Source organism: Falco peregrinus, chromosome 1 (assembly GCF_023634155.1).
Source record: "Falco peregrinus isolate bFalPer1 chromosome 1, bFalPer1.pri, whole genome shotgun sequence".
Taxonomy (NCBI): domain Eukaryota; kingdom Metazoa; phylum Chordata; class Aves; order Falconiformes; family Falconidae; genus Falco; species Falco peregrinus.
Genome location: NC_073721.1, coordinates 78642779 through 78656744, shown reverse-complemented (window position 1 = coordinate 78656744; position 13966 = coordinate 78642779). Strand labels below are relative to the sequence as shown.

The window sequence follows — 13966 nt, the reverse complement described above, 5'->3', positions numbered from 1 at the left end:
GCAAGTCTGCACACTAGATCAGACTTCTCCAGCAGGCTGGAGAGCATCTGCTACAGACAACTACCAGAAATGTCAGCCAAGACAGGACAACAGGTCCAGGTGGCACTCGAGTGATCACAGCCCTTCCAGAACAGCCCTTGAACCAACCTGGCCCAACTGCTCACGGAGTCACATGCAGGCACACCAAGGGTGGCCTTTGCTTCAGAGTGGAGGGTGTTTTTTGAAACAGATGATCCTTCTAAGGCCGTACCTCATCCGTACTTCCTTCCCCAAGCCACTGCAGCATCCCTAGCTTTAGCTTCATCCTGATCTTCACGTGGAAGTCGCTGCATTACTGCAACATATTCAGTAACGAACTGCTAGATTTCCAGTCCACAAGGTCCAAGCAGTTACGAAAAATACACAAGAGGTTATAGTTTCACTTCAAAAGAATTTTTTTTTTAATTTAGAAATGCAGTTATATACATAGAACAATTAAATTAAACTTTGTACAAATATTAAAATACTATCTTCACACCCACTGCAATGTACAGGATACCAGAAAATATATATAAAATAAAGCAAAATAAAACTGAGTGACATCCTGCACAGCATCAATTATGGTTTTGTCTTTAAATCCCACATATATATGGAGTACCATTCTGCAAATAATTCCATAGTGGTGCAATTCAGATAAAAAGAACACACATACAGGAAAGAAGATTAATGTACAAAGGCAATCAAGCTCCCCTTGCATTTGCATCAGCAACTACCAGCAGCCTCTACCCACCGCATCATAGGACATCTGCTTCACAGACAGCTTCACTTTCTTTTCGAAGGAAGCAAATTTGAGAATCTGTACTATAACATTTTCCAGCACCACTCAGTTGCCTCTGTCCTTGCTCACTCGAGGACAGAAGCAAAAGCACAGCATATGGAAAGCATATGCTGAGCATCAGTAGAACCCATTCTGCTGGGTACGTATACCCACCTGTACGTCATCTGCAGAGGGTCGAGTTTGGAAGCAGTGCTGAATGCAGGGTCCTGAAGAGAAGCATGGGAAGTGGTGTGCTCTGCCCTGACGTGGAAGGGCAGGAGGAGAGGATGAAGGATTGGAAAAAGGCTTATTTCTTGTATAAAAATATGCCTTAGAACGAAACCTGTTCTAGGAAACATCTGCACTTTTGAAGCATATCATAGAGAATAAATGCTTTCTAATGAAGTTCTTCTGCAAACAAATGTTTGCACAAAAACCAAGTTCAATCTGCAGTTTCCTGGTAAGGACTGAAGGGTGAGGATGGGGTGAGGATGTGCAAAATGGATGGGATTTATTGCATTTATATACAGAAAACAAAGTGAAATTGGTTTAATTAGTTATGTGGATAGAGTAATAAGGCATTTTTTTTTCTCTTTTTAAACAACTGCTATCAGAACAGTAAAACCAGGTTTTGCAAATATGTTCCAAAAAGGTCAGCAAGGAAATCTGTCTCCAGCCAGTTGTACGCTGATTTTTTTTTTTTTATATAGCGAGCCTGCTGGTGTCAGCTAAATCATCTAAACAAAGCACAAGCTTCCTTACAACCCAGTCATGAATGCATTAGCTCATTAGCCTGCAGCATACCTCTGTTTTCAGTTCTCTTCTTTACCCCCCTTCCTTGTGTTCCCTTTTCTGTGCTGCAAATGACTTAACCATCCCAGATTACTTCCAGTGGCTGAGCCTGTTACTCTCTTAGCCCCACTCCTCAGCACTGACCCATCATCCACCTCCAGGAGCATCTTAGGATGTTTCCTCCCAAAACACGTGGAACAGATTTCTTCCTAACATGCCTGACTTCTCCATCTGCTGAAAGGCCACATAAAGGCTCTAGATACGTTAAATGATTCACCACACCAGAGCTGAAAGAGGCCAAGGAGAAACCTCAGGGGAGATGTCCAAGAAGGTGAACAAGCAGCATGCTTGCTGAGTAAGCACTCTTCTACACAGCAAGTACCTTGGTGGTTAAGAAAAAGGATAAAAATCCATTAAGCTTTTCTCTTTCCCAAACTCAAACTCGGCAACTCCACAGGCTCTCATGCTGCAGCACATGTCTCCTCCCAACTTAATTTTTTACTTCTTCTGCAGTTAATGATGGGGAGATACAAGCTATTTAAAGCCAAAACACACAGAACCATCTCTCACCAATGCTGCCGACCCCCTTCAAGGTGGCAGGGGGCTCCGACACAATCCCAGCTGGCTCCTGGTTTGAGCTGAGCTTCACGATGCAGACCCTGACAGGAGACTGTCCTGCTTCCCTGTGGGTTAACTGTCACCTTCACTTTCTGGTTCTCTCAGGCTGGTCCAGTTCTGCAATGCCGGGGCTGTAAACACTGCAGTACGTTGCATTTTATTTCTTTTTCTAAAAAATCCATGCAACTGAAAGGGAGCAAGTAGGTTTTTCTATTGCACATAATATTCTGAATTTCTGAAATGCCCTTTTTTTTAACCTATCAGACTCCAAAAATAACAGAAACCTTTAAAATAAATGCTATTTTTATTTTTCCAATGTGATTAAACCATTTTAATGTTCTTGAATATCACAGGATCCAGCATGTATGACAGAGCATGAGATGATTATGTCTGGAACTTCAAATAAGAAAAAAATGCCTCCCTTCAAATTCTTTTGCCAGACACAGGTGGGGGAAAAAAGTTAAGGAGGCTGTGGCTCCATCAGAAAAAAAACACCAAAAGAAAAAAAAAAAAAAGTAATTTACTGTGTTACACCTTGCAAGGCTGAGCCCCTGTGCTCCCCATCCACCACACTGAGATGCAGGCTGCATCCACCTATGGCAACAGTCAAAGAGGACACATTCTTTGCTCAGAGGTAATGAACGCTCCTGAGATAGAGCAGAGCTCAGGGCTGAGGGATCTTTAAGCCTCAGCCCTTGCTCCCAGAAGTAAAGACAGGACTGTGCAATTTAGTTTTTCCTAAATATCTGTCCAAAATACTTCCAGATCCTTCAGCCTCAGCAGAATTACAACATGAATGAGCAAAAATCACTTGATAATGAGGCCTTGCTTCCCCTCCCCCATAAAAAAAAAAAACAAACCCTGTCAAGCAGACATCTCTCAGGTTCCTCCCCAGCCATTCTACCTTATTTTATATGAAAATAAACTCTAAAGCTGAGGACACTGGCAAGGGGAATGTGATGCCCCCAAACTGTTTTCCATGTTCTGGTTTGCACAGGTCCTTGAGGCCTGTTCCTACAAGCACCGCTGCAGGAGACGGGCTCTTCTGCGAGTGCTGGAAGCATCAGCTGGGGCTACCAGCCAGCACAGCAGAGACTGGCCTGGGAGCTGCTGGTTTCCCTCAGTAAACCAACAGAAGCTGCCTGTTTATTCCTGACCACAAGATCCATGCTTGCATGTTTCCCTCCACCTCTGCATTTCCCCTCCTCCTTAGTAAAGCCATTTCCCGCAATTTTGTAAATGAAACAAAATTAAAGCACTCCCTCTTCTGTGCAGCTTGCTTCCTTCTCTTCCCAACCCAAATTGAATTTTCTCTCACAAACTGGCAGCTGCTTACTTTACAACAGCAGAAAGAGGAGGCAGGGCCACACAGTACATGCTTTCTGCTGGCAAAGCAGGCACTTGTCCAGGGCAAGGTCAGGCCTTTGGATCAGCTTCCAGCTTTGTTGCGGGATTCTCCCACCAACCTGGTGCTAACACTGAGTTAAAGCACTGTCCCTTGCAGGAAGACAACATGTACCCAACTTCTGCACCTTGGTTGCTGAGGGTCAGTCTGAATAGATGGGACCTTAAATGCACAAAGAGCGAGCAACTCCTCCTGCTCCAAGTGGTTAGGTAGCGAGGAAGAAGTCACATATTCTTCCCTCCACGTTCCCTTACCACTACACTCGCTCGATCCCTCCATCTGACCTGATAACCCAGTGAACGAGACAATTCACTCAAGCTTAGATTGTTTCCAAGGTAGGAGTTAAAAACTAAATACAAATGTTCCCATGCTTATTTTCTACAATCCCAATAGCCTATGTGTAAACAACATTTGCCCTCTACAGCACTTGAAGCTGGGACACCGCAGCCCACTGTAAAATGATGTGGGATTTTCACCATCCAAGCCAAACTAAAAATACCCAAGCCACCCAAATGGGATTTATCAAATCCTTGCGTTAATACAAGGTAACATGAGCAACAGGGAAGGAAGTTTAAAATACTGTATCTTTAAATTAATAACATCCCTCTAGAACAAGGATAGGGAAAATAGGATTCTTCCATCCACAGGCACGTGCTGCCCCAGGTGTTCGGGGATTAAACAGATAATCAGGAACACGAGCAGTTGGGACATGGCTGGATACTATGGCTAATCCCCATTTCCAGGAACTGGAGCTAAGCCACAGGAATTTTATACGTAATGGTGTTGTGTCACTTTTATCAAGTGCAATGATGGTATGTTTGTTCCTGGAGCAACAAGGATGAGGATGGTGAGGATCATAAGCCAAAAGCAAAGCAGCAAAGACAGCATCCTTATTTACCTGTACATTACCACATGATGTGTAAGGCCATGACATTTTGCTCCTTCAACTCAAATAAAAATTTAGCAGCTTCTCACAGGGCAAACACTTCCCTTGTTACTTCAAGACAGTTACGACAAGGTACATTGCATCTAAGAAGCCAACTCTTCTTGCTGAAACCAATCCCATGGAACAGTGTCCAGACCTCCCCAATGAAGAAACGTTACAGCCACCACAACGCTTTTGTGATCCGATCACCTACCCCAGACAAATGTGGCTTTCTGCAAAAACGGAGTCCTGTTAACAGCAACCAGGATATTCTGGTCTGTTGTTAATAACCGGGGGGGGGGCAGAGGTATACATATTTTTTTAAATTTTATTTTCACTGCTACCAGAACTTGAAACAATCTTCAAAACTTAGGCTCAAGAATAAGCTATTGTGTTCTCTGGCACTGTTGTCAACGTAGTCAACCTTCTCTCACAGCAAGAGGCAACTGCGCTGTATTTAGTAGAGACTTCATAAACGCTGCTTACCCCAGCCACAAGGAAGAAGCCCTTCTCTGTGAGCCCACTGAAGCCCATTAGGACAAACCAGCAGACTCTTGCTGTATGGAGCTAGGAAGACACACGAGCCTTCAAGATGGTAGTTACCCAGGACACAAGTACCAAGGTACCTAGTGTGGCTGCAAAAGTAATTCAGGATTGCACCAATGGCACTAGGCATTCACTACCTACAGGCATTTTTTCTCTTGACTTTTTCAAACATGTGAACCACCTCCAGATTACATCTCAGAAGGGTTACCTCTGCCTGAAGATCTGACTAAAGGAACCTAAGCTTTAGCACCTTAACCAAAAAAGTTTGGAGGCACACAGCTTATCCAAAGAGCAGGGCCACAGATTTGGTTCCAGTCCCGACGCCCTCAATGAACGGTGCTAACTCATAGTTAACACAGGGCTGGTTACCTGAAAGCCACATCCCTCGTGCTTTCTGGACCGTGCTAACCACTGGCCATTCTCTAAGACCCTTCTACAATCTAACACCAGGAGCTGCTGTGGCACCACGCCAAAGCTGAAAGGGTTGTGTTACTGGCACTACAGTCCCAGTCCCAGCTTCTAGAAACACAGCGTAATCAAGTGGTCTGCACAGATAAAGAAGGAAGGAGACTAAAGTGTTTTTCAGGAACGGACCTCCGCAGAGATGTTTTTTGAGAGGGGGGCGGAGAGCATTCCTACACATTGGACTCGTCAGCCTTCAGCGCTCTAGCAATTCTCAATGAACTGCTCCTGCACAGCTAAGTTGTCACACAGCCCATCTCATTTCAGGCGCTTCTAGACATCACAAGCTGCTCCTTAACTGGGATCCCTCACAAGCCCAGCTTCAGCCCCAGCGAGGCATTTTGTCCTGCCCTATCACAAAAAGGATGCAGGAAGAAGAGCCTATATAACATATATACGCATATATAAATTGTGTCTGCACCCAGTGAGCAAGCGGTTTCAGCCCCTGCTCTCCAGGCAGCTGAAGGGCTGGAGAGGCTGATAAGCTGCAACAAGCGGCGTGAGGAGGAGAAAGGCACAAGAAAAGAGCAGCTCTTCAGAGACTGCTGTCAAACATCTGGCTGGGGAAGGGGAGAGGAGAGCTCAAATCCACTCTGTTCCTTGAGCCCCTGATGCTGATGGAATGGGGAAGCCAGCGCTGCACCAACTCCACTGGTGCATCCAGGAGGCAACCTGGCGACATCCTTTGGATCTTCAGCTGAGGGCATCTCTGCTTGGAGGTATCCAGGGCACAGCTTGCGAGGACGGGGAAGGCTGCACAGAGTGCTTCTGTCCCGAAGGCAGGGGGAAGGGAGGAGGAAGAAATCCAAGAGGGAGAAGGCTAGACAAACACAGCAAGCCTCATGCTTCCTTCAATAAGGGAATATCTGAATGGTGGGGAGAGGAAAAAAAAAAAAAAAAGTAGTCAAAACTTCTGCAGTTCAATGCACACCAGAAAAAATACTGTTTAAAGCAAGACAGGTTCCCACTTCCATAACATAATAATGCAGTGGTCTTCCTGTCACACCACCACAGCAGAAGGGACCTCTGGAGGACTCTACTCCAACCTGCTCCTATGAGCAGGACTACTACTAGCTCCAGCCTTGAAATCTCCCAAGGACAGAGACTCCCATCACCTCTCTTGGGTGCCTGCCTGGTCCTGCACTACCCTCCTAGTGCAAAATATTTTTCTAACAGCAAATGTGAATCTGTCAAGTTACAGCTTGTAGCCATTGCCCCATGTCGTACCACCTGGCTGAGAAGAGTTTGGCTCCACAGCCTTTTCAACTCCCTGTAAGGTAACTGTAGTCAGTTGTTGGCTTGGCCCTTAGCTGCTCCTTCACCAGATTATAAAGCAGCCCAGCTACTTCAGTCAGACCCCACAAGCCCCTGGCTGTCTTGGCAGCCCTCCAACAGAGCCTGTCTAGTTTCTCCACATCTCTTGAACTGGGAGAACCCACAAGAAGATACAGTATTCCCAGTAAAGCCTCATCAATGTTCTTTAGGGGAAGGTAATGACTTCCTTTAAGAATGACAGTTTCCCTCTTTCCCATGATCTCATCAATCTTTTAGTTCCTTAAAATACCCAAGATGTTTCTTATTGTGACAGGGATGGTTGGAAATACAAGAATCACACTTGCCCTTACCTACCTTGAAGAAATTCAATCTCCTTCAGTAGCTGCACCTTCCTCATCTTTGAGCCATAAGCACAAGCTTTGTGGCCTCCTGCTGCAAGGGGCAATATCTGCTACTGTATAACAAGCCCTAGAGGCGAGATGGGTTTCCAGGCGGTGATAAAAATGACACAGTGTAGAGGCAACATCCTCCAGCTTCTACACGGCAGACATTTTTTTGTTAAGCTTCACTTCTGGATTTCTGCTGTTTATGCACTTGAGGTTTAATGCTCATCTAAGGACGTGTTGCCATTTCTAACCTTAAGCAGAAATCCCTTTTAACTGTTCTTACTGCCAGGGTTCTGGGTGGCATTACTATGGCTGCAGGCCTTGACACTACGGAAAGGAGAAGTTCTGCCCTCAGCTATCTACAAGCCAGCGACGCTTCCTGCCTGAGGCACAGCAGTTTCTGAAGAAGTAACCTTAAGCTGCAGCTTCACAGCAGCTCTGGCATTGTAAAGCCACTCCCTCAGGGCAGAACAGAAGCGCAGAAGGCAAGATGCACTGACTGTTTAACAGACTTGTCCCTCTGTCCTGTACAGTAAGTTCAAGCACATCCCTTTTAAGTCTTCTCGCATGCCAAGGCTGCGGCACTGTACGCACTGTGGCAGTAAGCCGCTTACTAAAACAGTCTAAAAATGAAGCCACCCAAACATCACAAAGGGTTTGTATTCCAAACATAGCCTCCCACTCTAACCAGCTCATTTTCCATAAACACAGCTATTTTACCACATTTACACTACGATGCTGGAGGCTGGCATTTCTCTGCAAATCCTTTGCTAAACACAAGAGCGAGTAGCAGAACCCCAACAGTCTTTCCAGACTGCCCTAGGCTTCCAGTCTGAGCACGCCGCATACTTCAGAAGGTATTAAATACTGCTTGCATATCTAAGTTCTGAAACATCCCATGCAGAGTGGGACGCCTCTCTTCACAAGTTCCTCTAGTGCAGGGGTCCTCAAACTATGGCCCATGGGCCAGATACGGCCCCCCAGGGTCCTCAATCCGGCCCCCGGTATTTACAGAACCCCCCGCCGGGGGTTGGGGGGGAACCAAGCAGCCGCAGATGGCTGCCTGCCCCCTGCTTAAAAAGTTTGAGGACCCCTGCTCTAGTGCCCGACATCACCTAGGATGAAAATGGCAAGGAATGCCCTTGGGTAACTGCAGAACCTGCTCTTGTAAGGGTTTCGGTTCAGCGCTCCTTGCCCAAGTCACGTACCATCTGTGTACTCCTCGGAGGAAGTGAGTGATAAAAGGCTCTGTATGTCACTGCTTTCTGAATCCTGGACCTCTTTGTGTACAGGTCTACTGCTAGCCATGCCAGCTACCCAGGAGGAGGTGGCAGCCTGATGCACAAGAACAGTTTCAGAGCGTTGAGAGCCACTGGCTTCACACAGTCCAGAATGTCCAGGGGCCTCATCTTCTCTTGCAAGGCTATTATGAGCCCCTTGGTCCTGCTGCTGCACCTCTCTGGCTCCATTCTGCCCAGCTCCCTCCGAGAGCACAATCTGCACTCGGGAATCCGAGGGTGGAATGCAGTTCCCTGTGCTGCCATACACCGCTTCTTCATAGGATGGCAAGGCCACTTGGACACCATCCACCATGATAGAGACCTGATCTCCAGACACACCTTGGTCTCGCCTCAAAAAAAAAAAAAAAAAGAAAAAAGAAAGAAAGAAGTTAGGAAACAAAGTTAAGCATTTGCATTTTTTTATATTATTACTGAGAACTCCAATAACTACCCACAGCAGAATTCTAATGCTCACCACTGACTTATTTAGGGAAGAACAGACAAACATAAATGGTGGTTTAACAAGGTCAAGCAAGCATAACCTGGCAGCCCTTCTGTGAATTGCCATAAACATGAGCAGGGGCTGTCATTCACAGTGCCCAACGGATTTAGCAGCAAGAGCTGAAAAGGTTACAGTGCTTCCCACCTCACCTGCCTCCATAGCTAAATCTGACAAAGATCATGACTCGGAGCCCTCTGCTGTCAGCAGATAAAAAAGCTTTGACCACCACTGATTTCAGTTTGTTATGCTGCTATATTCTGCAACACCCAGCGCTGCCTGTTCTGCCACCTTTGCAGTTGGTAGGATAACCTCTGGCAGGGTGGGGCAGATGGCTCTTAAATTGGTACAGTGTCAATCACCCAGGCTCATCAGTCCGAGTCCTGAGATTGAATTTTTCTTTTCCAGTGGTTTGGACTTGTTCAGAAAGAGGCAGACTCCAGGACTCCACCTCTCAATCTTGCTGCTGCTTAACAGCCACATCTCTGCTCTTATTTAAGGAGTACTAGCAGCTGGTTTGGAAAAGAGTCCACAGTGACTTTGTTGACTTAGCCGGCAGCAGTGTTATGGCTGGGTCCCTCCTCTCATCCACAAACTCAGGCCACAAGGGTTCTCCTCCCACAGCAAGGAAGGATGGCGGATTTGCATGCTGAACTCGTCGACAGTACGGCCTGAATTCATGTCCATAGGATCTCATGGACTGGGGGAGATGCATATACATACCCAGACACATACTTTGTTAGCTATCCCAGGCTAGAAGAGGCAGGAGACTGATCTATAGCCAGACTAGTAGAAATTGTAACTTTTCACATTCAAAGCCAAGGAAAGGAGCAAGGAAACTGCTCATCAGATGGCAGGTTAGAAATGGGGACTGCAGCTGGGTATCGCAGACCACCATTTCAGACTACTGCTGGACCATGGGGCAGAGGTGCTACCAAGGTGATTAAAACAGGAGTAGAGAAGCAAGGAGGTAATTTGCTCCAAAATGAAAGCCTAAACCAAGTACCTTAATGGGTTTCTGCTGCAAATAAACAGGATGCCTCTGAGCCCCTCCAAACCCCAGCTATACTCACCTGCTATGATGGAATGACTTCAGCTTTGGCTGCAGCAAAACAAACAGCACAACTAAGAGCAGAATCAGGGCGACGGAGCTCGCTGTGGAGGCTACTATGGACAGCGTGGGTACTCCAATTGTTGGAGGAGAGTCCTTTTCTACAAAACCAAGAGGAAGACAAGGTGAAATGATCCACTCCCTTAAATCGCTGTCATAGGGAAGAAAAAAAAAACATCCACACTGCCACCTCTCAGGAGTTACACTTGGGTGCACATGTGAGGAGCCCAAGTTTCCCAAGGTACACTAGCTCTCTCTTACAGAGGACAGTTCAGAGCTCAGGCTGACACCTCTCTATCAGCTGTAAAAGGAACCTAAAATAAAACATGCACATACAAGGGTCCTTTGGAAAAACACAAGGCAAACAGAGCAGCAGTACAAGCAGGTCATGGGAACTGATAGATAGTAGTAAGGGTCATGTTATATAGAGACTTGGCTGAAGAAAAGCAAAAAATGTCCTGATCGCACCAGCAAGGCCAATAACCGTCTAGCACAATAAGCAGGACATTTTAGGCCCAACAATAGGAAAATCTCCTAATAATGGGTTTTCTTGGTTAATGGAACAGCCTCCCAAAGGAAGGGACGGAAATCACCTGGCTGGGTATATTTAAGATGCAGCAAGCATTCAGTTTCCCCCTCACACAAACATATGCCAGGGAACAGAGAAGGAAGGCAGATGTTACTTCAGGATACTGAGTTTTCAGTGTTGGGTACATGAGCCCTATTCACACTACTCCTTCCTACCCTTCCTCAGCTGTGCCATGTGACTGTACAGGAACCAATTTGGCTTTTAAAGGTCCCTTGCAAGACAGGAATAAATTGGGAGTGCAGACAGAATGACTTGGAGCTGGTAGTGCTGAACACTGTATATCATGCCTAGACTGCTACACTAGTCATTGTCTGTATGTGTGTTGCCTCTGTCCCTAATTTATGTCTTTGGTAGCGATTTGAAAAACCTCACCTACCTGTCGGCAAATACTATCCTGCATTTCACATTCAGGACATTGCCACGTATGCAATTCCTCAATTTGTTTTTGCTACATTCAACACATTCTTCAGGAGCACAGGTATCAAACTGCAGGGGGATGCAGGACACGTGCAGGTAGCAAGGCAAGGGAAGATGAGCATGAAAACAGAAGAAAAAAAGCTGGAGGACCACTATTTTTAAACCTACAGCCTGAAATCTAGCATGATTGAAAACAAGCATGTATGCTGGAAAGCTCTTCTGCATTTCCTGTATCTTCTCTTTGGGTCAAACCTATCGGTTTAATTGTTTTGAACTTGTTCTGAAAATTTTCAGAAGTAGCTTGACCTCTCCCCAGGGAAAAAAACAACCCCTGGTACATTTTTCCCTATGGCAAATAGGTTTGAGTAAGGACTTCCACTTTTAACATTACTCAGGGCACTTTGAATACGGTGACAGGGCAGAGGGTAGACAAATAGGGGTGCTCCACTGTCAGCATCAGTACACAATGCTGTAAAACTGTTCACTACCGAGGGTACACTTCAGCACATTCATCACCTCTATCCAACAAGATGCTTGCTAACTCATACAATAAACTGCCAAAAGGCTATGGGGCTGACAGGCTCAGAGCTACACAAAACATGTGGTAACTGTTAGAGATTTCATTTACTCTACATGGAGTAGGTGCATTCTTACCCATTACCAATCATTTTATGATTTACTGCTTTTCTCCCTACAGTCTCCCACCACCTCCTCCTCCTTTTAGCCCTGTGAAAGAGACCCACTAATTAAACCTCAACTGTCTCTGACCCTGACCAGTTGTGTCAAAGCCTGTGCTGTGAAAGCAATAGCTTTTTCACCGGGTCAGACTTTTGAGGCCCCATGTTTGAAAAGGCCACTGATCCTTCAGGATGCTAAAGAAATCAGGGATTTCTGCTCACCACAACACAATCAGCTCTGATGTAGACCAAGCACCACATGCAGGAATGCCACCCAGGGAACACTAGCTGCAACAGCACAGCTTTGCTCTCCAGCCTGGGTGCAGCAAGGGAAAAGGGGACCACTGTGGAAAGGAAGCTTATGCTGAATTTGAAAAGCCTCTTCAGGATGTAGTTGCTGGCAGGTAAACTCCCAGTTCCCTTCCTTATATATCATAGGAAGAGGCTACTGGAGTGCCTGTGACAGAGACACACTAAGTGTCTTTGGAACAGGACAGAATATTCTAGAGACCACAGGTATGCAGTGAGCTCTGTAAGAGCTTGAAGAAGGTGTCTTTCTGTTTCCTTCTGATTAAGCTTACACTTTTTGCTTCGTGGATTATGAGACTTAATTCCAGAATTTACATCTTGCTGACTCAGGATGACTGAGCAGTAAGACTCTATCAACAAGTCAAACTTGAAGAGGGGAGGGAGTTCTCCCTTTATCCAGTTTGCACACTCAAAACCAGAAAAGCTGTAGACAAACTAAGAGCTGTACGATGAACATTTTCCTGCAAACCTTTTTATCCTCCTGCTTTGATGGAGGAAGATTGGCTCTACACACACACAGATGGGTACACCACTGAGGGAGGTGTACTGTCAAACCTATCAGAAGCAAAACCAGACAACGTGGAAAATGCTTCAGTTCAGGCTTCCCCCATTTCTGGGACGAGAGCTGTCAAAGTTAGAGGCTCCACATAAGTAACAAGTTGCCCCCTTTACACTCCTCTTTATAGGTTGCCTCCTTGCATTAGGGACTCTAAGCTTGCATCTGATGGGCTGTTACAGAGGTGATGTTTTTAATAAGAGCAGTGATTGTGAGCCACATTTATAAAATCACTGGAGCAATGAGAGGCAGCTGTATGGACTTCCTCTGTGTCACACAGACTCAGTGTTTAGGGTTAATCTGAAAAGCCAGTGCAAGGGCAGTTTCGACTATCCCAGTGAAGTCAGGGAGCACTCACCTGGGCTGAGCCTGCAGCTGACTTCCATGGCTGGGTTCCACTCTCCATTCTTGCAGGTCAAGTACTTATAATCTCCTTTCAGCATGTAGCCTTCAACGCACAGATACTCTATGACACTGCCTGAAGTCAGAGGGTTGTTGCAGGGGCTAGGGTGGCATTTATAGCCTCCATTCTCAGGCTGTGGTGGCTGGGGACAATCTGGAAAAAAAAGAAGGCATCATAGAGGATATCTCAAAGGAAGACATCTATTGCACAATACATACGGCACATAGGCAGACTTCCACCTACGAACACCCACTAAATTAAGAAACCACTAAAACAGAGAAGAAAGACCTGTTACACAACAGCAGAGAACACTGCTCAGTTTCACCTCTGATATGTCTTCCGTGATTGTTAAATACTGCTCGTTATCCCAGTAGTACAATCCAGTTGGCAGGCATCAAACTGGTGATATTTTTGAACAGTGACACAAGAGATTCCACATGAGAGAAGCCCAGGAAATCCTTGGTGCTATCTTTTCCCCACAGCTGTTTTGCTAGAGACTGGGGGAACCTAACAATCACGCTTTCCTATTAATCCGATATGGAAAAAGTGTAAGACCTCCTACCGAAACAAATGAAGAATGCAAACACCCACTGTACTATGGGTACAAATGTCAAGGTACAGAGCTGCCCCATAGGGCATCCTGGAAGCCTGTAACAGCATGCTGATTTTAGCTATTTACATAGATCCACCAACAGTACAGGGAATAGAGCTTTGCTGCAGTAAGACCAAATATTCTAGCTTATTTTTAAAAAGGAATTAGTTACATCACTGAGACATTTCTAAAAATGCCTGTGTTCACGTATGTGAAGTCTGGAGTGCTGAAGGCACTTTACGTTCCTCCTTGTATCTCTCCTATCCCGACTAATGGGTATAGACACAGCACATGCCAGAAATTTTCTTCTAAAATTTTAAAGAGCCAT

General features: G+C 45.7%; 1 protein-coding gene across 9 annotated transcripts in view; it reads right to left on the bottom strand.

The window, feature by feature from the left end:
* Positions 1-1369: 1369 nt before the first annotated feature.
* The window catches only part of SUSD6 (sushi domain containing 6), an 87430-nt gene continuing 74833 nt past the window's right edge, over positions 1370-13966 (bottom strand). For all 9 annotated transcript variants that reach the window (XM_055799971.1, XM_055799979.1, XM_055799957.1 and 6 more), the window contains 4 exons: positions 13002-13199; positions 10058-10196; positions 8414-8835; positions 1370-6410 (listed from right to left, as the gene is read on the bottom strand). In XM_055799971.1, the coding sequence (XP_055655946.1) occupies positions 6385-6410; positions 8414-8835; positions 10058-10196; positions 13002-13199 (785 nt within the window). In that variant the 3' untranslated portion in view covers positions 1370-6384. The remainder of the gene's footprint in view (positions 6411-8413; positions 8836-10057; positions 10197-13001; positions 13200-13966) is intronic.